The 22,490-nt window shown below is 55.0% G+C and overlaps 1 protein-coding gene across 3 annotated transcripts in view; it reads left to right on the top strand.

Moving 5' to 3' along the window:
- CLN8 (CLN8 transmembrane ER and ERGIC protein) overlaps window positions 1-10,407 on the top strand; it is a 21,796-nt gene extending 11,389 nt beyond the window's left edge. For all 3 annotated transcript variants that reach the window (XM_043557209.1, XM_043557220.1, XM_043557228.1), the window contains exons 2-3: window positions 1,271-1,941; window positions 8,519-10,407. In XM_043557209.1, the coding sequence (XP_043413144.1) occupies window positions 1,399-1,941; window positions 8,519-8,842 (867 nt within the window). In that variant the 5' untranslated portion in view covers window positions 1,271-1,398 and the 3' untranslated portion in view covers window positions 8,843-10,407. The remainder of the gene's footprint in view (window positions 1-1,270; window positions 1,942-8,518) is intronic.
- Window positions 10,408-22,490: the final 12,083 nt, after the last annotated feature.

The raw sequence follows: 22,490 nt of genomic DNA on the forward strand, positions 1-22,490 counted from the left end.
GGGAAGGTCCTTAAATGTATTGGAAATCCAGCCAGAAGTTCCTCTTAGTCTCCAAACTCTGCCGGACTTGAGGTCAGCAACAGCAAATGGGCCGGTGGTGAAAAGAAGAAATATTTTTTTGTTTTTTATTTCTGGGCAAAGAATGAAGTTTTGTTTTTACATCGTTACGGAGAAATTATTGGGTTATTTCAATTGCACTTACTGTTTGAGTGGGTAAGTATGTTCGTAATATCTTCTCTGCGTGTAGCAGCCGCTGGTGTAGGAGAAAAGGATTTGGAAACGGGGCGGTGGTAAGCGATACCCACACCCTCCTTTGTGTCTTGACGTACTGAGCGTAGGGGATGTTTTTCACGGTTGGAATCAGAATTCCCACCTTGAGTTTGAGAGCTGATGTGGTCCAGGGCGGGAGGTGGGTTTCCTCCGGCAAGGACTCGGCATAGCCCCCTGCCTGGGCGGGACACGCTGTCCTTCCCGGTGTCCAGGGCGGGGATAGGCACACACGGGTGGCCTCGTCCCTTTCCCATCCAGGCCCTGCACCGGCTTCAGATGGGAGTGTGGACGGGCTTCACGCCGTAGGCAGGTTAACAGACTAGAACTGGGGACTTGGGTTTTCCTCCGGTTTATAAGGACCCTGACGTGACGGGTGATGATAATCCTTGTGCTGAGTCCTGCAAACACCTTCTGTGTGCCAGACATCACTGCAGCCCGTCTACACAGCCGCCCCTGCTCCTGTGCTCCCGACAGTGATTTCTGCGTGCGGAGAGCGAGCGCAGACAGTGTGAAGTCTGCACGCAGCCCGGCCGGGGCGTGTACCCTGCACAGTACTGTGTGCAGCCTGTAGAGGGCAGGGCAGGGCTCTCCCTCAGGGGTGTGAGAAGCTTTCACAAAGCATATCCCCGTGTGGTTGCCTAAGTGTCTCACCCTGTGGAGTGTGACCCAGGCTGTGAGCGGGGCGTCCCCGCGGCAGAGTCCCGGATGGTGTGTGCCATCAGCCTCACCACTGCTGCCGTCCCACCTCCCGGCTCCCATGCCCTCTCCTTTCCTCCTCAGGTGCTGCCGGTGGCGCTTCCCTGCTGTGTGTGTGTGTGTGTGTGTGTGTGTGTGTGTGTGCGCGCGCGCACATGCGCATGCCTGCCTGCCTGTCTGCAAGCACATGAGGACAGAGGGCTTGTGACACTCCCTCTCCCAGCACTGTGTGTGTCCTGCAGGAGCAGAGAAGTGGGGGGGCCCCCATCCCGTCCACACATGTGAGCCTGTCTTCCTTCTTTAGGTTGGAGACGAATACATGACGAGCCCAGACGCACCTGCACGGAGGGTGCCTCGTGGGACGAGACGCGGCGTGGGCGCCCGAGCCCTGCATTGGTCCTGGGACGCCTTTAATCCTCCGCACCTAGGACGATGACTCATGTGAGCGATGGCGGCACAGCAGGGAGCATTTTCGACCTGGACTACACGTCCTGGAAGATCCGCTCAACGCTCGTGGTCGCCGGCTTCGTCTTCTACGTGGGCGTCTTCGTCGTCTGCCACCAGCTGTCATCCTCCCTAAATGCCACCTACCGCTCCCTGGTGGCCAGAGAGAAGGTCTTCTGGAACCTGGCGGCCACCCGCGCGGTCTTTGGCGTTCAGAGCACGGCCGCGGGCCTGTGGGCCTTGCTGGCGGACCCCGTGCTCCAGGCCGATAAGGCACGCGGCCAGCAGAACTGGTGCTGGTTTCACGTGGCGACGGCAACGGGATTCTTTCTCTTTGAAAACGTCGCGGTTCACGTGTCCAACGTGCTCTTCCGGACGTTTGACTGGTTTCTGGTCGTCCACCACCTCTTTGCCTTCCTGGGCTTTCTCGGCTCGGTGGTCAACCTCAGAGCCGGCCACTACCTGGCCATGATCACGCTGCTCCTGGAGGTCAGCACCCCCTTCACCTGCGTTTCCTGGATGCTCTTGAAGGTGAGTGTTTCCGCGGGCGTGGGGCTCACCTGTCCTCTCTGCCCTCGTCAGCATGACCTGGGGAGCCGGGCAGGGCCCCCTTCCCGTCTCGCGTCCATGCCACGGCTTCCCTGTGCGCCACGCTCGGGGTCCCTGCCAGACCAGGTCATGGCGTCCACAGTAACCTCTCATTTTGTTGAATTCCGTGTTACTAATTTTTTTAACGTTTATTTATTTTGAGAGAGAGGGAGAGAGAATCCCAAGCAGGCTCCATGCTGTCAGAGCAGAGCCCGACGAACCGTGAGATCACAACCTGAGCAGAAACCAAGAGTCAGACGCTTAACCAACTGAGCCACCGGGCGCCCCTCCGTGTTACTAATTTTATTTTATTTTATTAAAAAAATGTTTTTAATGCCATTTATTTTTGAGAGAGGGAGAGAGAGACAGCACAAGTGGGAGAGGGGCAGAGAGAGAGGGAGACTCAGAATCCAGAATCCAAAGCAGGCTCTGGGCTCCGAGCTGTCAGCACAGAGCCCGACATGGGGCTTGAACCCACGAACTCTGACATGACCTAAGCTGAAGTCGGATGCTTAACCGACTGAGTCACCAGGTGCCCCTGCTAATTTTAAACAAACGTTTTAAGCTTCTGGCTCCATGACAAAACAGTGGATCTGAGCTGATCGTATTCTGTAAGCCCCAGAAAAGGTGATTTTGTTTTTCTTTCTTTCAAATGTTTTTGAAACAAGGTCCAAAAGTGTATATATGAACACACACATCTTTCTGAAATGTTTATCTCATCTTATGTTAACACTTGAGATCTACCCTTTTAACCAGTTTTTAGGTAACGGTATTATTGCAGCTCTTTTGAGCTTGTCTCCCGTTGCGTGGCCGACACTTCATGTCTGGTGATAAGTAGCTCCCTGCCGCCCTCCTCCAGCCCCGGGGGCCCGGCATTCCACACTGATCTGTGAGTTTGACCATTGTAGGTAACTCCTATTGTGGAACCGTGTGGTGTTTGTCCCTCTGTGACAGGCTCGCCGCTCTGAGCATCATGTCCTCAAGGCTCATCCACGTCGCATATCAAAGAATCTCCTTATTTCAGGCTGAACAGTTTTCCGTTCTGTGTGTACAGCACACTTTCCATGTCTGTGCACCTGCCGCGGGGGTGCGGTTGTCTGCGTGTCTTCGCTGTTGTGCGTCACAGGGAAGGAGCTAACAGCTCTTTGAGATCGTGATTTCGGTCATTTTGGAAAACTCTGAGTAGTTTGGGTTTGCTGGATCATACCAGTGGGTTTGCTGGATCATAAGGTAGCTTGGTGTTAGAAAGTAAAACCTCCGAACCATTTTCCGCAGCGGCTGCCCCATCTTCACTCTCCCCACACTGCCAGGCTCCCTGTCTCTCCACACCCTCGCCAACACTCGTCTCGTGTGCTTGACGACAGCACACGACAGTCCTGACAGGTGCGAGGCGGCTCCTCCCTGTGGGTCCAGGTTCCGAGTGATGCTGAGCATCTTTTCATACAGCTGTTGGCCTCTCTGGAAAACGGTTCAAGTCCTTAGGCCATTTTTCGAATCTGATTTTTTTTGTTTCTTACGATCGAGTTGTGGTTCTTTATGTATGTTGAAGACTAATCTGTTATCAGTTATGTGGTTCACGGATATTTTCTCCCACTCTGTAGGTTGTGTTTTCACCCCAGTGAGCGTTTCCTTTGCTTAAAGCAGGATATTCGTTTCTTGCAGCCCCAGTTGTTTGTTTTTATATCTGTTGCCTGCCCTTGGTGTCTATCCATGAAATCATTGCCAAGACCAACGTCATGCAGGTTTTTCCCCCATGTTTTCTTCCAGGAGTCTCAGCTTTGGGTCTTATTTTTAAGACTTGAGTCCATTCTGACTTGCCTTTTGTGTCTCGTGTGGGAACGTGGTCCCATTTCGTTCCTTTGCACGTGGCTGTCCGGTCTCCCCAGCAGCACCTGTCGAAGGTACTGTCCTTGCCCCGTTGTCAGAAATGGACTGACCATACCTGGTGAATTTCTCTCTGGGCTCTGCGTTCTGTTCCATCGGACTGCGTGTCAGTGCCGGCAACTTTGATTAGCTGTGAGATAGAGTTTGAAATCAGGAAGTGTGATGCCTTCATCGTTGTTCTTCTTTCTCAAGAGTGACATGACTATTTGCGGTCTTTTGTGGTTTCCTGTGAATTTGAGAATTGTTTTCTCTGTTTCTGTAAAAAAGCATCGCGATTCTGGTAGGGATGGCGTTACATCTGTAGATCACTTTGGTCAACTTTCTAGTGAACTTTTCTGTTCTTCACCGTGTTCTCAGCTCCTTGATTTCTGTCTGGTACTTGTTTTTAAACATTCTTCTGTCTGGCTTGAAATTCTCGCTTGTGGTCGTGCATGTTGTTCTCGTGACTTCAGTGAGCATCTTCGTGACAGTTGTGTGTAATTCTCTGTCACGTAAACCCTTCAGTCCCGTCTCACCAGGGGGTGCTTTTGGAGGGTTCTCCTTGTTCCTTGGTTCAGAGCTCCCTTGCCGGGTCCCGCTCCCGGCTCCGTTGCTGTCTGTGCATTAGACCAGGAGGGCACCTCTCCAGGTCTGCACACACTCCTCACACGGGACACGACCCCGCTGGTCAGCCTGGCCGCAGGCTCTGGGGCAAAGCAGGCTGCTGTGGGGTCGACCAGCCAAGCCATTGCCGCTGCTCCCCATGGGCAGCCGGGCTCTGCTGGACTGTCAGAACTCCAGGACCGGCGAGCTCAAGGCCAGTCCTCTGGGAGCCCCTTGAAAAAGTTGGGGTGCTGGGCGCATGCCGCAGCTCCTTCCTCCTCTGGGGTCTCTTCCCGATCGTGTGGTGCGGGAGGGTGCCCTGAGTGCCCCTCCCGGCCGCGGCGAGCGTGGGCTCTCCTGCACAGGGGCCTCTCCATCAGTGTCGCATTTCTCACGGAGGGACTGTGTGTGTGAACGGTTGCTAAATCAGTGTCTGTGGGGAGGGCGGATCCAGGCTTCCTGCCCGCCGTCTCACTGGCGGCTGTCACACATCGGGATGGTTTTCTCGTGTTTTTGTTTCTGAATAAGGTTGTTTAGGACCTGGAATTGTTATCTGTGTATTTGTTTCCTTTATGTTTTTAAAAGCGTGTTTTTAAAAGATGTGTGTCGTCTGTCTACATCTTGATTCTTATTCTGAGATCAAGATGTTCACGTTAAACTCTTAGAATTATACCGTAGCACAGATTCTGGCCATCTCGTATGACACGTTCACAGCCTGTTGTACGTGAAACTTGAGATATAGCTTTTTGTTTTGTAAACGTCTGCAGTCAGCACACATGGGTTGTGTCACTCCTGCACACTGTGGTAAGCTTTGGGAGAAAACAGAGAAGTAGGAAACACCACACTGCCTTCAGGGTCCTTGGGGGTCGATGCTGTACGCACACCGGAAGTGAATTAGCAGTGTAAGTGTGCAGACTTTCATACGTACCTGGCCACGTGCCCAGCAGTCCCGTCGTCCCCCAGGGCCGCCCCACCCGGTGCCACAGGAGGACGTGGCAATAGAGGGGCAGGTGCCGTGCAGGGGGACAGAGGGCCGGGCTGGCAGGTGAACCGGGGTGGGTGCGCGGGGCGCTACAGCAGCCGGGCGGTTTAAGCACCTGGACGGCTGCTCGTGGATGGGGGGCTTGGGGATGGCGTGAGGTCCTCGGATAGGAGTGATCTGGGGGGAGGCTGGAAACCGTTAATGGAGTGAAGGAGCGTTTCAACTCAGCCGAGCTCTGAACCGTCAAGGAAGCCGCTGGTCCGGGTGTGGGTCATTTTAGGTAAGGTGCTGTGACTTGGGACCCGCCCACTCATGCCACGTGGCTTTTCGGCGCTGCCCTCGTGGGTGTCCTCCCCACGGAGCGGGGCCTCCTGAGGATGGAAGGCAGGGCGGACGCTTCCCTGTGCCCTCTGGCTGTGAGCACGGCACCGGTGGCGTCGTGGCCGGGTGTGGACGGAGGGTGTGCGGGTCAGACAGGCAGTGGCCCAGCCGTCCTGTCTTCTCTGCCCCCTCACACGTGAGAACACCAGGCTTCACAGCAGACGTGGCTGCGGCGGGAAGGGACGTCCCCAAAAGGAGCCGCGTCCGTCCGTGCGCTGGGACACCGTGCCCCGTGGTGACCGGCACCACAACCCACAAGATGCGCGAGCTTGGGCTGTGATTCGCGTGTTCCGAGAAGATAGATTATTAGTTACGTCAAATTTTTGTCATTTTTTGGAGGATGCTCTTAAAAAGAAGAAATGAAATCTTTCTCTTTCCTGTGCTCGGGCGGTCGGTGTCGAATGGCTTCACGGTGTCTTTCCAGACCTGTTTGTGCCCCACCTGGAGCAGGGCTGCTGGGGGTTCCAGGTGTCTCCCTCCTCAGGTGTGCCGGGAGGCCTGGCCTCCGGTCCCCAGCATCCCCACGAAGAAGGCAGACTCCAGCCGTGGGGGGGCGCGGGCGACAGGCCTGGTTTGGGCCGTTTTCTGCGGTCTCTGCGGTTTGCCGGGCGCTGTGTACGCAGGATGGAGAAGGGGGTCTTGGTGTGGTCGCTTCTCAACACCATTCACTGTGTCGACTCTACGGAGCAAGCAGGTCCCAGCGACAGAACCGTGCCCTAAAACGCGGTAGCTTAGGTCAGAAACTCTAGCTGTTTCCTTGCAGTTCACACGCTGCTGTATGTATGTGCCGCCTGACGTGTGGAAATCCTTTTAGCTTTTAATAAAGTCGCCAAATTCACGCACGGTTGGGCGTCCTGTTCAAGAATCTGCCCACCATCCAGGTCTGATTTGATGACACACTGAAGGGTGGGAATCAAGACCGAAAACATCACCGTCGTGTAAGACGGGTTTCTATCTCAAAAGCAGTGGCCCGTTCTTAGCGTCTCCCCCTCGGCTGGGATTCCGCAGTGTGGTTTGGACTCACACGGGACTCGCACACTGGGTGATACGGTTCATCGAGGACACACCGGCCCATGACGCGAAGTGGGCGAGGTAGAAACCGTCGCTGTCGTGCGTGTGTCCTGTGCGGTGCTCACCGCCGGGAGCCGGGGCCGCGCAAAGCCCTCTCTGTGTGTGTCGTTCCTGTCCCCGGCTTTTCTCGGAGCTCCGTCACCTCGTGACACCGAGGAATGCCAAAGAACGCTCGGTCCGCCAGCTTCGAGCTTTCCAAACACAACCTAGTTATTCCATGGGGAAGAGTTCGTGTTTGGGATACGACTATTCATGATTTAAGAAGACCGCTTTTAGTGGCGAGGGAGGACTCACCACTTAGAGACTGAGGCAGGGAGGCTGTCTGCGGGAGGCCCGAGGCTCCGGCCTCAAGAACCCGCGTGCCTGCAGACAGACAGTCTGTTAGAGCCTCCACGGGGCTCCCGGTCTGTCGGATTCTCTTCTCTCCTCCTCTTCCCGTAGGTGCTTTCCTCTACACCTAGAGGAAATTTAAACTCTGCCGGAATAAATAGAACGTTCCTCTGGGCGCCGTTTACACCTAACTTAACTCTCAGCAGCACTAGAAAACGTGCCTGGGTGTGTCCGATCTGAAAGTAGGAGACCATTCGCATTTCTTGTGGCGTTAGTTTTGGGCCAAGCTCACCGTGTTTCAGACAGCAAGGAAATTTCTTGTCTTTCTCACTTTCTTTGTCCTAAGTCGTCGCTTCCAGGGAGTCTCCTTTTCCTTTGTCCGAGCCGTGATGACACTTTCATGACCTCAGAGTTAGGGTTGCTTTCCTGTTTTTTAAAAACAGACTCACTCTTGGAACTTGGTTTGCATCCTCCTCAGGGTTTGGCAGGCGTGGCTCAAGTAAAGCCTGATCCCTCTCCTGAGGTCGTTTCTGCTGCCTGCTCTCGGGGCCTCTCTGCCTCAAACTGCTGACTTTCCTTGTGCAGAAGCAACACAGTGTCCCCACCCGGGGAGGGGCCACCTGTGGCCCGGAGCTCCCGAGGGAAATTGTGCAGCTTGGGCTCAACGGAGACGAGGTCGGAGAAGCTGGTGTGTGGGAGGTCTGAGGGATGCGGGGGTGCTGGATGTCCTCTGTCACCTGGCTGGGCGCCCACCGTCCTGGCACCGGAGTGGCCTGGTGCTGGCCAGGTCCCGCCTTCGCGTCCAGGATCTGATGGGCCATCTTCAAGTTCTCTGTTCGGTTTTGGCTACAAGTCTTAGAAACTGGTTTTAGTGTAAAGTTAGAGTAATTTTAACGAAAGTCCACTTGTGCCTGCGTCCGTGGGCTCCGGGGGTAAAGGACCCACGATCAAACCAGGAGGTAAGTGTATATCATCCTCAGCCTCCCTGTCCCCAGAGGCCCTTCTCCCAGGGCTTGCTGGCGGCCAGTGTGTGTGAATCAGGGTTAGAAAGGAGACTGAAGTGAGACTGGAAACAGGTCTGGCCTTGGCTCCTGGGAGCACAAATCCGGGAGCGGACGGGCCGCAGACGGGTGGCCTTGCTCCGGGGCGATGCCCCCGGGAGGGGGAGCGGGGGAGGGGGGGGGCACACGGCTGTTGCGGGCACAGGGGCTGGGCGCACCCAGGTGGTGAATTCGTGGTGGGCGTGACGTCTGGGCGGCCGCGTCCTGACGCGTGTGCTCTGTCCCGCAGGCTGGCTGCTCCGACTCCCTGTTCTGGAAGCTGAACCAGTGGCTGATGATCCACATGTTCCACTGCCGCATGGTGCTCACCTACCACATGTGGTGGGTGTGCTTCTGGCACTGGGACGGCCTGCGCAGCAGCCTCCACCTTCCGCACCTGGCGCTGTTCCTCGTGGGGCTGGGTCTGCTCACGCTCGTCCTCAACCCCTACTGGACCCATAAGAAGACGCAGCAGCTCCTGACCCCGGTGGACTGGAACTTCGCGCAGCCGGAGCCCGGAGGCGGGCGGCCCGCGGGGGCCAATGGCCAGGTGCCGCAGAAGAAGGGGCAGTAGCCGCTCGGAGCCCAGGGCCCCGGGGCGCAGCGGCTGCTGTCCACGGGCTCCGCCGCAGACTCCCGCGGAGTGAGGCAGGGACCGCGCCGTCCCTGGCGCTCTTTCCGAGTCACACTGACTGTGCTGATTGCCCGGTGGCCACAAAGGATGTGCAAAGCCCGGCTTTGCCTCTGGGGACACATTTTTGCCGTCGCGACCCTGTCGCCTGCTGTGGTTTGCTCCTGCGCGCCTAACCGTGTGCGGCCCTGTTGACCATCAGGGAGGGCGTCACGGTGGCGGCCGGGCCACCTGTCCAGGAGGAGGGAGCGCTCCCGGTGCCGGGCGTGACTTGGCATCAGCAACCCTCCCCCGCCCTCCCTCCCCCGCCGCCGTGGCCGTCAGCATCCGGTCTGTCCGGTCACACGGTCAGCAGTTTGTGTGTCCTATCTGGCGGTGGTGACCTTCTTAGCCGCAGGGCACTGTCCTCGGACAGAAGGGGTCCTGTTTGGGCCCCTCGTTAGAATCTCCGTGGATGGAGAGGCCAGCCTGGCTGTGGTCGCGCCATGTGGTGGCGAAGCCGCGGGCAGGCCCCTGCAGGAGTGACCCTCCCCCCCTTGGGGGACGGAGCCAGCCTGGTGGGTGCGTGTGCTCCAGTGCAGGCTGTGGGGTCGCGCAGCAGGGGCTCTCCAGTAAAACCAGAAGCGTGTATTCACACTCTCTTGGTCACTTGGTAAAATAAGGTAGATGTTCGGTAATCAGACCTGTCTGGATTTTAGAGCCGTTTTCAACGGACCGAGTTGCCGGTGTGCTTCCCAACCAGACCCTCGTTCCGTGGCTGGCGTTCCTGAGGGTTTCAGGGCCGGGCACTGGGCGCTCTGCCCTGCGAGCTGCGGGAGGCAGGCATGCCGCCTTCACTTGCCCCCTCCTCGGGAAGGCGGGCACCAGCCTAGCACGTGTGCAGGGAGGTCCGGGGCCCCCCGGTTCCAAAGCTCACTTAGGTGCGTGCCTCCACTGTTAGCAGAGATGTGTCCGCCGAGTAACGGCCTCTCCTGTGAAAGTGAGGGTCCCCCCACCCCGACTTCCTTTAGTCCGCGAGAACAGGCACCCAGTAGGTGTTGTGTAACAGCAAAGTGCTGCAAAGGGGGTCATTCCAGCTCACGAGAGGTTTCAGGGGACCGCCCTACTGTGGGCAGTGGGGGACACACGTACAGACATTTGATTCTGGCCTGGGGTGTGCAATTAAAATTAGGTTTATTTTTTTTTTGAAAGCCTCTTTGATGTCTTTGCAAAAAACACGTGTTTATTGGTCACGGAAACGTCCGACTCGTGTTTAAGTGACAGGGCGCTCACGGCGGCGATCTTGGTTACTGCTGCTTCAGCTTTATGCTTAGGTCAAGATCCGTAACACCCGTTTATCTCCTCGTAAGGAGTGATTGAAGCCTCAAAGGTACCCCGCAAACCGCGTCCCCGCAAAGACGACTAACTCACGATCCTGCGGCCCCCGCCCTTCTTGTGGAACAGACGTAGCTGGTGTCTTCCGATGGCACAGAAGCTTAATAAAGTAACTTATGTTTATGGACCCAAAAGGATGTCCGTTCTTGTCTCTCCATACTGTTTGGTCGGTGTGAGTCATTTGTCTTGGAGACACTGGGTGATGACCCATGTCTGTTCACACTTCAGGTTAACGTATGAAATATTTAGCTTTTTACGTGACCCACATCAGGATTTGACCTTCCCAGGGCTCCCCCCTTACACCCCACGTCTTTATAACGATGCAGTTGTCGTGTGTGGAGAGGGAAGGACCAGATAGCACGAGAGCTTGGCCCGTGCACACTTTCGTGCTCCCTCTGACCAGGGACTTCCCACAATGAGCAGCAAGGCAGGCGTGTGCGTAGAAGAGGCTTTTTGAACTCTGTTGATCCAGGACCCACACACCTTTATTGCCCAGGGGCTGGTAGGGCCTTCTGTAGGGAGCTTTCCGGGCTCCGCGCCAGGCCAGGCCACCCGGCACCGGCTGTGGCGTGGCTCAAGGCTGCCAGGACACAGGCATCTGCAGCTGGACGTGCAGCGGGGGAGCCCCGTGTGACTCCCACGCTGTCTGCAGAGAGGGCGGGTGGGCGCTGGACAGGGGGAGTGCACGTAGCAGCCAGAAATTCTGGAATCTCAGGGCGCCTGGGTGGCTCTGTCGATTGACTGTCTGGCTTCAGCTCCGGTCACGATCTCATGGTCAGTGAGCTCGAGCCCCACGTCGGGCTCTCTGCTGTCAGCACAGAGCCTGCTTCAGACCCTCTGTCCTCCCCCCCTCTGTGCCCCCCCCCATCCCCTCTCTCCCTGTGTCTCAAAAATAAGTAAAAGATTCTTTAAAAATAATAAAAAACTGGGGCACCTGGGTGATTCCAGTTTGGGCCCAGGTCACGATTCACAGTTTGTGAGTTTAGGCCCCGCATCAGGCTCTGTGTTGGTATCTCAGAGCCCGGAGCTTGCTTTGGATTCTGTGTCTCCCTCTCTCTCTTCCCCTCCCCTGCTCACGCTCTGTCTCTCTCTCTCTCTCTCTCTCTCTCTCTCTCTCTCTCTCAAAATGAATAAACATTAAAAAAAATTTTTTAATAAAAAAAATAACAACCTTAAAAAAGAAATCCTGGAATCTCGAGAAATGGGGAAGATCTGGCCGCAGCAGCCTGGACTCACCTGCCGCAGGTGTCGGAGGCAGGAGCCAGCCGGGGGGAGGTCAGATACCATCGATCATCGCCTGTCACCGCACTCCGTGCTTTGGCATAGACACACTTCTCTGTGCACAGGCCGTGTTCTTCAGAACGGCCTTGGCCGAGGGGTGGCGGGAGGGAAGGACAGTGGGCCAGCGAGCGTCTTCTCTGTGGAAGGAAGACGGCCCCAGCCCGGCTCGTGTGTGTTCCCAGGACCCCGCAGGCCGGGAGGCCGAGCCCCCGCCCCCTTCCTCTCTCCTCAGACCCCGGGGTCTCCCCGCAGCCAGCAACCATTGCCCTGTGCTGGGTGCTGTGCCGAGTCACCTGCAGCTTCTCACTGTCCCTGCGCGAACGACCCTGTGCCGGCGGTCCTATTTACACCACGCACCTGAGTCCCGGAGGCTGCCTTCTTGCTGGTAGGTGACGGGCTGGGACGCAGCCTTCCCCGTACTGGGGCTCACTCCCCTGGTGTCAGAGCCGAGGCTCGTCGACGTGCGGTCCGCTCAGAGCAAAGGACAGCCCCTGATGGAGCCCCGTCCCGTGTTCACGCTGTCCTTGTGTGTGTCCGTCCACGGCTGACTGCACGTTCCCGCGGTGCCTGGCGTGGGCCAGCCGCTCGGCCACAGGGAGCCAGGGAGGGGACAAAGCCCGATGTGAATGAGAAGGGCTCACCAGCTTGCGGGACGGGTCGTGGCGGATCTTCGTGGGAAAGGCAGGGTTGGGAGGTAGCTCGGAGGTACCTGGCAAGGCCGGTGGCCGTAGGGGACATTCTTGGTGGGGAACCCGTCATGAAAGCTGGCTCAGCTGCGAGAGGGTCTCCTGCTTCCCGGAGCTTGTGGAGGCCCCGGGGGCGGCACCTGTCAGGGTCCCCGAGCCTTCTCTCTGCCTCGTGGGTGTTGGTTTCAGTGTGTCTGTGTCAGCTTGCTTCACGGCACACGGAAATCGTGTTAAATCTAAGTGTTTTGCAAGGCGAAAAACTTTCCCTTATTCCATCGTGTGAGCCCTCGAGCAGATAAAAACCTTCCCTATTCCATTGAGCCCTTGAACAGACAACAGCAAAACGGAGAAAGCTGTGTCATCCTCCCTTCATGCGGTCAGATGTCAGGATGGCCCTGACCTACAGGTCACCGTCACGTGTGCTGGGGACTTCTGGGTCCCTTCCTGACCCCGTAGCCTCCCGTTCCCAGTGAGGCAGGGTCGCGGCACCTGTTAGAACTGCTTTCAGATGCACGTGACCCCCCGGCCTCCCAGGAGGAGGTTGCAGGGGTGAGTGGGGCTGGCCCCCAGTCGGAGGGCCGCCCCTGGTGTCGGGGATCCGAACACCTCCGTCCTCAGGGCTCCTGAACTCGGTGCCCACTGCGCGCTCACCCTACTCTGTCCCTGCCACACCGAACTCCTGGAGCTCCTGTGCTGGCAGGGGGGGTGCGGCTGTGCACACGGAGGGGGCACATGCGGGCCGATGCCTGCCGCCCGCAGACTGGTTTCTAACAGTGAGGGTGCCGCCCACCTAAGAGTGAGTACACGTTAAGCGTCCCCAGACTCTGGTGAATCACCTCACCTCTGTCTTTGCTCAATCTGTTTTGCTCTAATGGGAAAGCTTGCTGGTTCAGTATTTCTCCTTTTAAATAAGTCTCCCCTTTGTCAGGAACTAAAACACACGGTGATGTGTGCTGTCTTTTCAGCTTGACTAGAATACAACGATGGGAGGAATTGGGGAATCTCTGTTTTCTTCCTCCTATTGACTCAGAACACAGAATGTTCTGGAACCGACTCCCAGGTCTCCAGGGTCTGGTAGCCTTCATTTCGCGTTGCCTGAGTGCCAGCGTGGAGGTGAAAGACGCCGCTCCATTCCTTCTGAGGACGGCGCGGAGCCCCAAACACAGGCGCCTGGCCTCACGGAGACACCGTCGGACGAGGTGGGAGCCTCACCTCCGCCCTGGGAGCCCCGCCAGGGGAGTGCAGGCCTCTGCTCACTGTGTAGCTCTCCGCATTAGCACTGTGCTGCTTTGTACCGGGTGGTGTTCACTCCGTGCCGTGGAAGCCTTCGTGTTGTGGAGCGTGTCTGCGTGAAGCCCGAACCCCCAATGCGATGGCATTTGGAGGTGACTGGGGCAGAGCCTCCATGATGGGAGTAGGACACTTATTGAAGAGTCAAGAGACCAGCCTCCCTCGGGACCCTCCCGGGTGCCACCCAAGTCCGCCACCCGTACGAGGAGCGCGAGAGAGACCAAGGACAGAGGCAGGCCACTCGGGCTCCCTCCAGCCAGGTCTTAAGTTTCTATCGAGAGGGGCCTTGAGTGGGTCCGGTCACGTATGCCTACCATGCAGCTGTTACCACACCGCGTCGTTCTCTCAGGCTGTGTCCCTGGAGCAGGAGGGAAGCAGAACCCACATCCAAGGGCAAGGGTGGGGGCGAGGAGCCTCCGAGCACCCAGCTCACAGGTCACCCGGCAGTGGTTACGTCTTTCCGTAGACCTTCCGACACCCTCCCCCGCTCTCCTCAGGTGAGGGTACAGGGGAAGACAGGCAGTGGTCCCAGCAGGCACGGAGTCTGCCAGCACCGTGACCTTGGACTGCAGCCTCCTGGTCCCCAGTGATCGGTCACAGCAGCCAGACCTGACCTAGACGCTTGGGCCTCCCGTCAACATTAGTGGTTCGTGTCTGCAGCCCCGAAGCAGCCGAGAGACGTAAAAAATTAAGCCAGAGTTAGAGTCCTCAGTTATTCCATGTCAACGCCTTCAATCTCAGAATTGCCTGCTGACCCATAACATGGAAAACGTTTACAGCACCTTGTAACTTTCTCAGTATTTACCTCGCCCACTTGCAAAAACCTATGAAAAGCAAAACCAGCATCGTCAGATGGCCCGTTTCGGCCACAGTTTCACTTGTTTATATTAAGATAACCCTCGGTTCTTGCCCAAGAAATTCCTGAGCCCGTTTGGTCCACCCCAGAGATTTTATTTCCATGCCGAGCAAACCCAGAGTGCACAACGTTGGGGCCAGGGGCGCTTTGTGTGTAGACAGCCAAGGTTAGAAACTTGGAGGCCCACCACGCTAGGACCCCCATTTTACGTCTTCTGGTGATTGCTTGAGTATGTCAGATCTAAAACATGGAGTCCCCTAAAAAAAATAAAGCTCAGAAACATACCTCACTCATCAAAAGCGATTTTCTACATTCTGATTTCAGAGTCCGCCATGGAGACTGTGGGTTGTCTCTGTCCCCGTGAACCTCAGTCTGGGCATTTCCTTCCCAGGTGAACACGAGCCCCAAGAGCAGAGGCCCTTCGCCCCTTTCCTGCCTCCTGCTGGCCTCAAGTGCAGTCATGATCCCACAGGTGCACCTGCCCTTGTCACAGAGGGGACAGGCACGCGGGCCAGGGACGGCAGGACAGACAGCCCTGTGGCCTCTCGCTGCTGTACGGCCCCGGGCCACCTGCGTCCGGATCACATGTCAGGTGAGACAGACACGCTGTGTCAGCCCCAGAGCTGCCGTCCCGATAGAGCGGGTCAGCCAGGGGACACTGCTCACGCGTTAACCTTCAGAGTGTCCATACCCGTGTGTCTGGACTTCATCTGGGGCTCAAGCGAACAGGTGTAATCAGCCCTCGCGGGAAGACATTTCCAGTGTGAGACCGTAGACCTTTCTCAAAATCATCCCTGTTGACAGGAGGAGAGACGGCAGGCGCCCTGGGCCTGAGCCCCTCGTCCCGACGCCACGGCCCCAGAAAGAAGCTTTTTTGTTTCACGTGTGTTACTCAGTTCGTGTTTATTTTTAACTTTCTAATTCGAACGAATTTCAGACTTGCAGACAAGATGGGGAAACACTGTGTGCTGTCCCTCCTCCCTGCCTCACCACACACCCCTCGGCCCCACGCCGCAGGGTGCAATATTCCTCAGAATAGGGGTCTGGCCTGAAGTGACCGCCGTAGAGGCCCCAGGACGCTCAGCACAGTGAACGCATTTGAGGGATCTGCCGTTCGCATCCTGGCCCTGCCAGCTGCCCCCACATGCCCTCTCCCACCACCCCTCCTGGCTGGGGACACGCCCAGGACACGGCTCTGCTGGCCACTCAGCCTGCTCCCGTCCTTAACGACATTGGTATTTGTGAGGACCGGCAGGCATTTATGTTACAGGACACGCCTCCGTGCCGGTTGGTCTGATGTCAGGATTGGACCAGACCTTTCTGGCTGGAAAACACTTACATGTTGCTGTCCTTCTGGCGTATCGGGTCCGGAGGCACCGGTCGGCCCCTTGTTGGTAGCGTTAACTTTGGTCACCCGGTCACGGTGTTGTCTGGGCTGCGCCACACACGTCGTATCTCGCCCTCCTTGTCTCAGGTGACGTGCGGGGATGGGTCGGGGCCGTGTGTGTCCTGTATCTCCACGGCACCGCCTCTCGCTCTGGCTTTACCGTCCACTGATGCCAATGCGATGCTTGCTCTCCCGAGTCCACTTTTACCGTGATGGTTGCAGACTGTTAATGTCCTGACGCCATTGTTCCTTCTGTAGTCGTTTGCCAGAAATCCGTCTCGAAGAAGAGACTAACCTTCTTCCCATCTCGTGTTCAGGATCAACATGGGCTCATGGCTTCTTTGTGCTATGAGTTTATTCACAGTAATTTACAATGCACTGTTCTCCGTGTACATTCTGATGCTCAGATCGCCCCAGATTGTGAGGGGGAGCCCCTCGCACTGGTCCCAGGGTCCTTTCCTTTGCCCCATCATTGCTTTTGAGTGCGTCCTTATTTTCTGTTGCAACAGGACGTCCCTTCTCCGTATCGTCCCTGTATTGGATTCAGCCATCTCTCCAAGGACCCTGGTTTTCTTCACTGGGCTTGGTACTTAGAAATCAAGATGTGATGGGGCGCCTCGGGGGCTCGGTCAGTTAAGCGTCTGACTTCAGCTCAGGTCATGATCTCACGGTTCATGGGTTTGAGCCCTGCGTCGGGCTCTGTGGTGACAGCTCAGAGCCTGTTTGGGATTCTCTCTCTCTCTATCCCTCCCCCATTTGCACATACGCACACACTCTCTCTCAAAATAAATACGTAAGCAAATAAAATCTTAAAGCGTACAGTTTGGTGGGTTTTGGTATTCACAGGGCTGTGAAGCCATCACCACAGTCCACTTTACAACACTGTCATCACCCAGAAGAGACCGCACTCATCAGTAGGCACCCTGTGTCCCCGGGATGTTGTTTATCTGTACATCTACCCATGCACCAATATCACAGTGTCTTCGTTACTGTAGCTTTTCAGTATGTTGTACAATTGGAAATGTTTCTACATATGACCTAGGAATGTCTCCACTTAGGTGTTTTTCAGAGGTAGGCACATGCATATGTTTTCTTATTGTCCCTTCTTTTCTACTGCACAGACACTTACTCTTTTCCTGGATACGTTACATCCAGAAAGCCCTGCATCACTTCTCCACACGACCTACATGTTAATTATCCTTCGTTCTGTCATCACCCATGCTCGGGCCTTAGATACTTTCCGGTGTGCTGGCAATGATAGATGACGTGTCAATGAAGAACCACGGGCATGTATGTTGTTGTACCGTGAGAGGTGTTAGGTGAGCTGGCCTCTGACCGTTCGGTAGAGCTCTCTCATGAAGCCATCTTGGTGCTTTTTTGGGGGGTAGCTCCCCGATGAATATCTGAGTTTCTTCTATGGAATTGGTCCCTTTAAGTCTTGTAGCTCTTTCGGGGTTGATTTTGGTAAATTTTTTTTCCAGAAAAGTATTCATTTCATCTAAGCTTCCAACTTCATTTGCATAGAGGTCTTGGCAAGTTTCTTAAGTGACTCAAAGGAGAAAACTCGAGTTCAAATTTTAAGAGGGCTTTGGGGGTAACTGTGGCTGTGCGTATAACCCCATGGTGACCATCTTCCTTCTTGTCTCCCATGGTGCCCGTGTGCCAAGGAGTTCTGATAAATGAAATCATGCTTAAAATGTAAAATGTAGGGGCGCCTGGGTGGCGTGGTCCATTAAGCGCCCAACTCCTGGTTTCGGCTCAGGTCATGATCTCACGGTTCATGAATTCAAGCCCCACACCGGGCTCTGTGCTGAGTGTGGAACCTGCCTGGGATTCGCTCTCTCCCTCTCTCTCTGCCCCTCCCCCGCTCTTGCTCTCTCAAAATAAATACATAAACCTTAAAAAAAAAAAAAAGAAAAGAAAAAAAGCAAGTCCACGCCGCAGCCAGCACCCTCCTCGGCCCTGGGCATCAGTATCCCGTGCCCTGCTCCCCCCACAAACCTCTGCCCTGGTGGAGGGTCCTCCTGTGCCACAGGCCAGGTTGCCCTCTGCACCCTGGGGGCTCCTTCGCAGAGGCCCTGTCAACATTGCCTTCCCCTGGGCCAGGTCGCTCGGGGAGCCGGCCCTTCCCGTTCAGGTTTGCAGCCTGCCCTCTGGCCTGACAGTTGCTTGCCCTGCCTGCCGACTTCCCAGGGCCCCGGGGACACCAGGGGCCCATGTAAGGCCGTCAGCCTGCCCGCAGATGAAGCAGGAGCCAGCTGCTCCGACCTCGAGGGACGCTGGCGCTGGTGCTCACAGGTGCTGTCTGCTGTTCCTCCTTTCAGAACAGTGTGGCCCCGTGCTGTGGTGGCCCAGACTGCAGTGTAAGCTCTACTTTCCCATCCCGCCAATCACAGGGGCAGCCCGTGCCCAGCACTACCCAGGATGTGAAAACAACATGTGCTGGATAGCGTCCCGTGAGCTTTAGATGTCATCACACTCGAGGACTGGGGAGGGCGGGGTCCTCGTTCAGTATCGGGCCTCACCTCTGTAGTGTCTGCACATCCTTCCCAATCGCCAGGCATCACAGGTGACTCAATTATGCCGATGTTAGGGCTGCCCCGTTTTCTCAGAGCTTGGAAAACAATAGAAACCACAGGCATACGCATTTCAATATGAAATCCACAGCTTTCTTCAAAAGTGTACAATTAGGGAAAGGGAGTCCCGTGTCTCAGACGCTCACCATCCAGTCAAGCCCACGAACGCTCTCTTTAGTATGGAAAGCCCGGGATGAACGTGACCCTCTGTTCCTAGATTAGGAGCCTGTCAGGCGTTGTGCACAGACCTCAGCAGAGGCCTGGGTGTGGGTCTCAGGCCCCTCCTGGCTGCATGGCCCCAGGCCGTGGACTTACTGAGGCTTCTCCTCTTCATGTGTAAACAGCAATGATTCTAATAGTGACATCGTTTTTTTTCTTTTTCCCCCCTCAGGCAAATTATTCAACCTCCCCAAGCCCTGGTTTCCTTTCTCATTAAACAGGGACGATAAGGACAATAATTGTGACCTAATAGTGAATTTTTACAAAGCAGATGCTCTCTTGTAAGCAGCATCTGAATCAGGAAAGGGAACAGCGGCCCTAGCACTGTGGCTGTGGTGTAGAAACTCTGTGGCCTCTGCCCTCCGCACCCAGCAGAGAGCACGCCCCGGAGGACACCTGCGTGGTCCAGCAGGGACAGACAGACAAAGGAGGAAGCTCAGCGAAGGGCGGGTGGCAGGTGTCAGGGAGGGGCCCTCAGGCCGGGTGATGTCAGGTGCAGGTCGTGGGTTCACTGTGCCCCCTGGGACTGCCCTCTGTATGCTCTCCTGCACCAGCGGGCTTCACCCTGCTCCTCACTTGGCCCGTATCTGCACGGTCCCCGTCTGGGTCACTGTCTCCTCGCCGTCCAAGGAGGGGTCTGGATCCCCACATGCGGTGCCAGTGGCCTAGTCTGGTGCCCTGGGCGCCCACGGCCTCCTCCCACTCGGGAAGGGCTGTGGACCAGAAGGAAGGGGGAGGAAGGAGGATGGCCAGCCCGAGCTGCCTCTGAGTTCTGGGCGGCGCTCGAGGACCACCTGGGAAGCCCCAGCGCATCAGGACGCAGGTCACACTGCTGGACTGGCCTTCCTGCCAGTGGCTTTCTGAGGACGGAGCATTCGGGGGCCCGTCGTGCGGTGACGCATCCCATCCCGTGGAGAGTTTCTGGCAGTTCAGAATTCAAGAGGAAGGTGCTGCCACCCTTTGACTCAGAACTAGGTTCTAGAAATGAAAGTGGCTACAGGAATACATCAGCCCAGACACGCTGATTGCCCGCCATGAGTGTGCGAGGTCAGAGTGTGGCCATTGAGGACAGTGTTTTACGTCCACTCCCCTCCCCCAAATTAGCTCTTAGTTTAAGGTGACAGCCAGCACTTCACAGAATCAGAATGTCAGGAATGCAGTGGCCTGAAAATCCACACAACCAAAGTCACGAACGTGTTTTTAGAGGGTTTAATGGAATTCTATTAGAAAGTCACGGGAGAAAGTAACCTTACATGAGAGATTCCCCCCCAGAGGCCGGAAAACAATGGCAACCCCCTCCATCTAACTTTCTGGCTTTGCTGTTTGCATTTACTTTTAAAATGGGGATTGTCTTTTGACTCTAATGAGATAATAAGACAGGACGCCCGGGGGGCTCAGTCGGTTAAGCGTCCGACTTTGGCTCAGGTCACGCTCTCACAGTCCGCCGGTTCGAGCCCTGCGTCGGGCTCTGTGCTGACAGCTCAAAACCTGGAGCCTGCTTCAGGTTCTGTGTCTCCCTCTCTCTCTGCCCCTCCCCCACTCATGCTTTCTGTCTGACTCAAAATAAAGAAAATTTTTTAAAAACTTAAAAAGAGAACATGACATTCTTACTATATTCTAAAAGTGCAGCTCTAACCTTTCATCATCTCTTGCGGAGGAGGTCCGTATAGAGCAAAAAGAGAAAACGCATTTCATTATTGCATATGCAAATCTGAATGGATATATTATTTATGTATTATATGAAATATTATATATATAACAGGTGTACCCATCTGTGGGTTGGCCTTGGCAAGATGACTTTGAATTCATTGGGAAACTTTTCTGAAGTACCTTGAATTCACCTTTACTGTTGCCTGTTTTATATTTTTTAGTGTCAGGCAACTGACACTTTCTTTTTACTTAATTTTACATTTCTTTCCAAACACCACACAAATGAGCTTTAAAAGTCACCTCTGGGGGGGCGCCTGGGCGGCTCAGTCGGTTAAGAGTCCAACTCTTGATTTGGACTGAGGTCATGTGATCTCACGGTTCATGGGATGGAGCCCCCTGTCGGGCTCCGTGCTGACAGTGTGGAGCCTGCTTGGGATTCTCTCTTTCTGCCCTTCCCCCACACTCTATCCCTCTCTCAAAATAAACTTAAAAAAAAATAAATGAATAAAATCAGTTGAGCGGATCTGTGTTCTCTGGCTCTGGGACTTTGTCAGAACATGAGGCAAGGCTGTGGTTAGTTAGCTTGCAAATGAAAGTAATGCCCCAGTCGGGAGAAGGTTGGGATCAGAGTGGGAGCCGATGCGTCTGTGCTGCCTGCCACCAACGTTCCAATTTCTTATCTGGTTATATTTGCATTCGATTTACGATTCATGCATTTTCTATATATTTTATTTCACAACACTATGTCAGTTTTTAAAACTAGAAGAGGCAGGAAAGGTACAGTGTGATTTCCTTGGAAATTTTTTCAAGAGATCTTGGGGCCAGTAGGAGAAGCTTTTATGATTACTGTTTCTGAGTAGCCTAAAAGTACCATGTGCCGGATCATGCAGTACCTGGACGTGTCTAGACAGGGGCTTCTGGTTATTTAGCTTCCTTTCATGAGGTGGATCCCCTCCCTTCCCCTGAGCGGGCCGTTGTACCCAGAGACCAGTGTTTCTATGCACTGATGATGTTTACGTGTCTGAAACAGGCAAGTTTAAAACCACAAAAATCACAGTCTTAAAAGACAAATTTGATTCCAGGCCTGAAAGACAATTCACTGTTGAATCTCATTCTTCATCGGGCTGCCCCACCCACTCCCCCGCTCCGTCGTGCTGCACAGCCCAGGGAGGAACGGGGTTCGAGCACTCACCTCCAGCAGCCCTGCTGGGTCCTGTTCCGAGCAGACTAGTCCTTTTAGCAGCATGTAGGGGACTCCACAGGACTAAGACGTGTTTCCAGCGACTTGCAAGTCCTGGGGCAGTTCCCGCAAAACAGCGTTAGGGCTGGAGGCAGATGCCCACAGGTGTGGGAGAGCCGGCCACCTGTACTTTGCTCCCCGGGGTATCCACTGGGAGGGCCAGAGCGTTCACCGCAGGCTTCCATCACGTGCATCAGCCACTGCAGACAATATTAGAATATTCCCGCATGGCTGCTCTGGGCCCAAGCTCCCCATGCTCTTGCCAGACATCACGCAGGCTCTTTGGAGAGTTCTCCCTTGTAAACTCCTAAGCTGTGATGTGCATATTAGTAGTCCCGTTTTCCAGACGTTTAGACCGGAGCTCAGACTGTGTAAGTCACGCAGGATTTCAAAGTCTCAGAAACCAAAGTAGCATCCCCAAATGGATTCCAAATCCCTTGTTTAGTCTATCCTTTGGTACTATTTCCGTCTTATTTCTGGTCTTCTTGATCCGGAAGCATAGCAAAGATCAGAATTTTCTGGTGTGGCAAACTGGAACTAATTCAGCCGGCTTTTTTTTTTTTTTTTTTTAAACGGTGGCCATTAAGGTAATTATCTCAGTGGAAGTCCTTTGAGTAGGGTCCTGGAAGAACCCTAGGAATACACCCACAATATTTTTCTGTATTAAAAACAATTGGAAGGAACTGTCTTTTTTGATTCAGACTCTAGTCAGTGTGCTGTAAGGTCTGAAATAGTATTTAAAAATAGATCAGCCAATTCCACCAGCAAATGCTAACAGCAAACTTTGCTAAAAGATAACCTCAAACTATTATTTACATCACAGTCTCTGTGTGTTAGGACCGTGATTTACATTAGTCAAAACTGTCAGCGAATGAACTTACACAGAGCAGCCAAGCTGTAGGGGCACTTAATGTTTCAATTAATTATGACAATTAGCTGCTTGGTTTTATTGTCTAAGCCAAGTGAGTGGGGCCAGAGATCTCTGAGATGTCTGGCAGCTGTAAAATCCCGACCTTAAATCGCTTCTGGGGT

The sequence above is a fragment of the Prionailurus bengalensis genome, chromosome B1, assembly GCF_016509475.1.
Source record: "Prionailurus bengalensis isolate Pbe53 chromosome B1, Fcat_Pben_1.1_paternal_pri, whole genome shotgun sequence".
NCBI classification, from domain to species: Eukaryota; Metazoa; Chordata; class Mammalia; order Carnivora; family Felidae; genus Prionailurus; species Prionailurus bengalensis.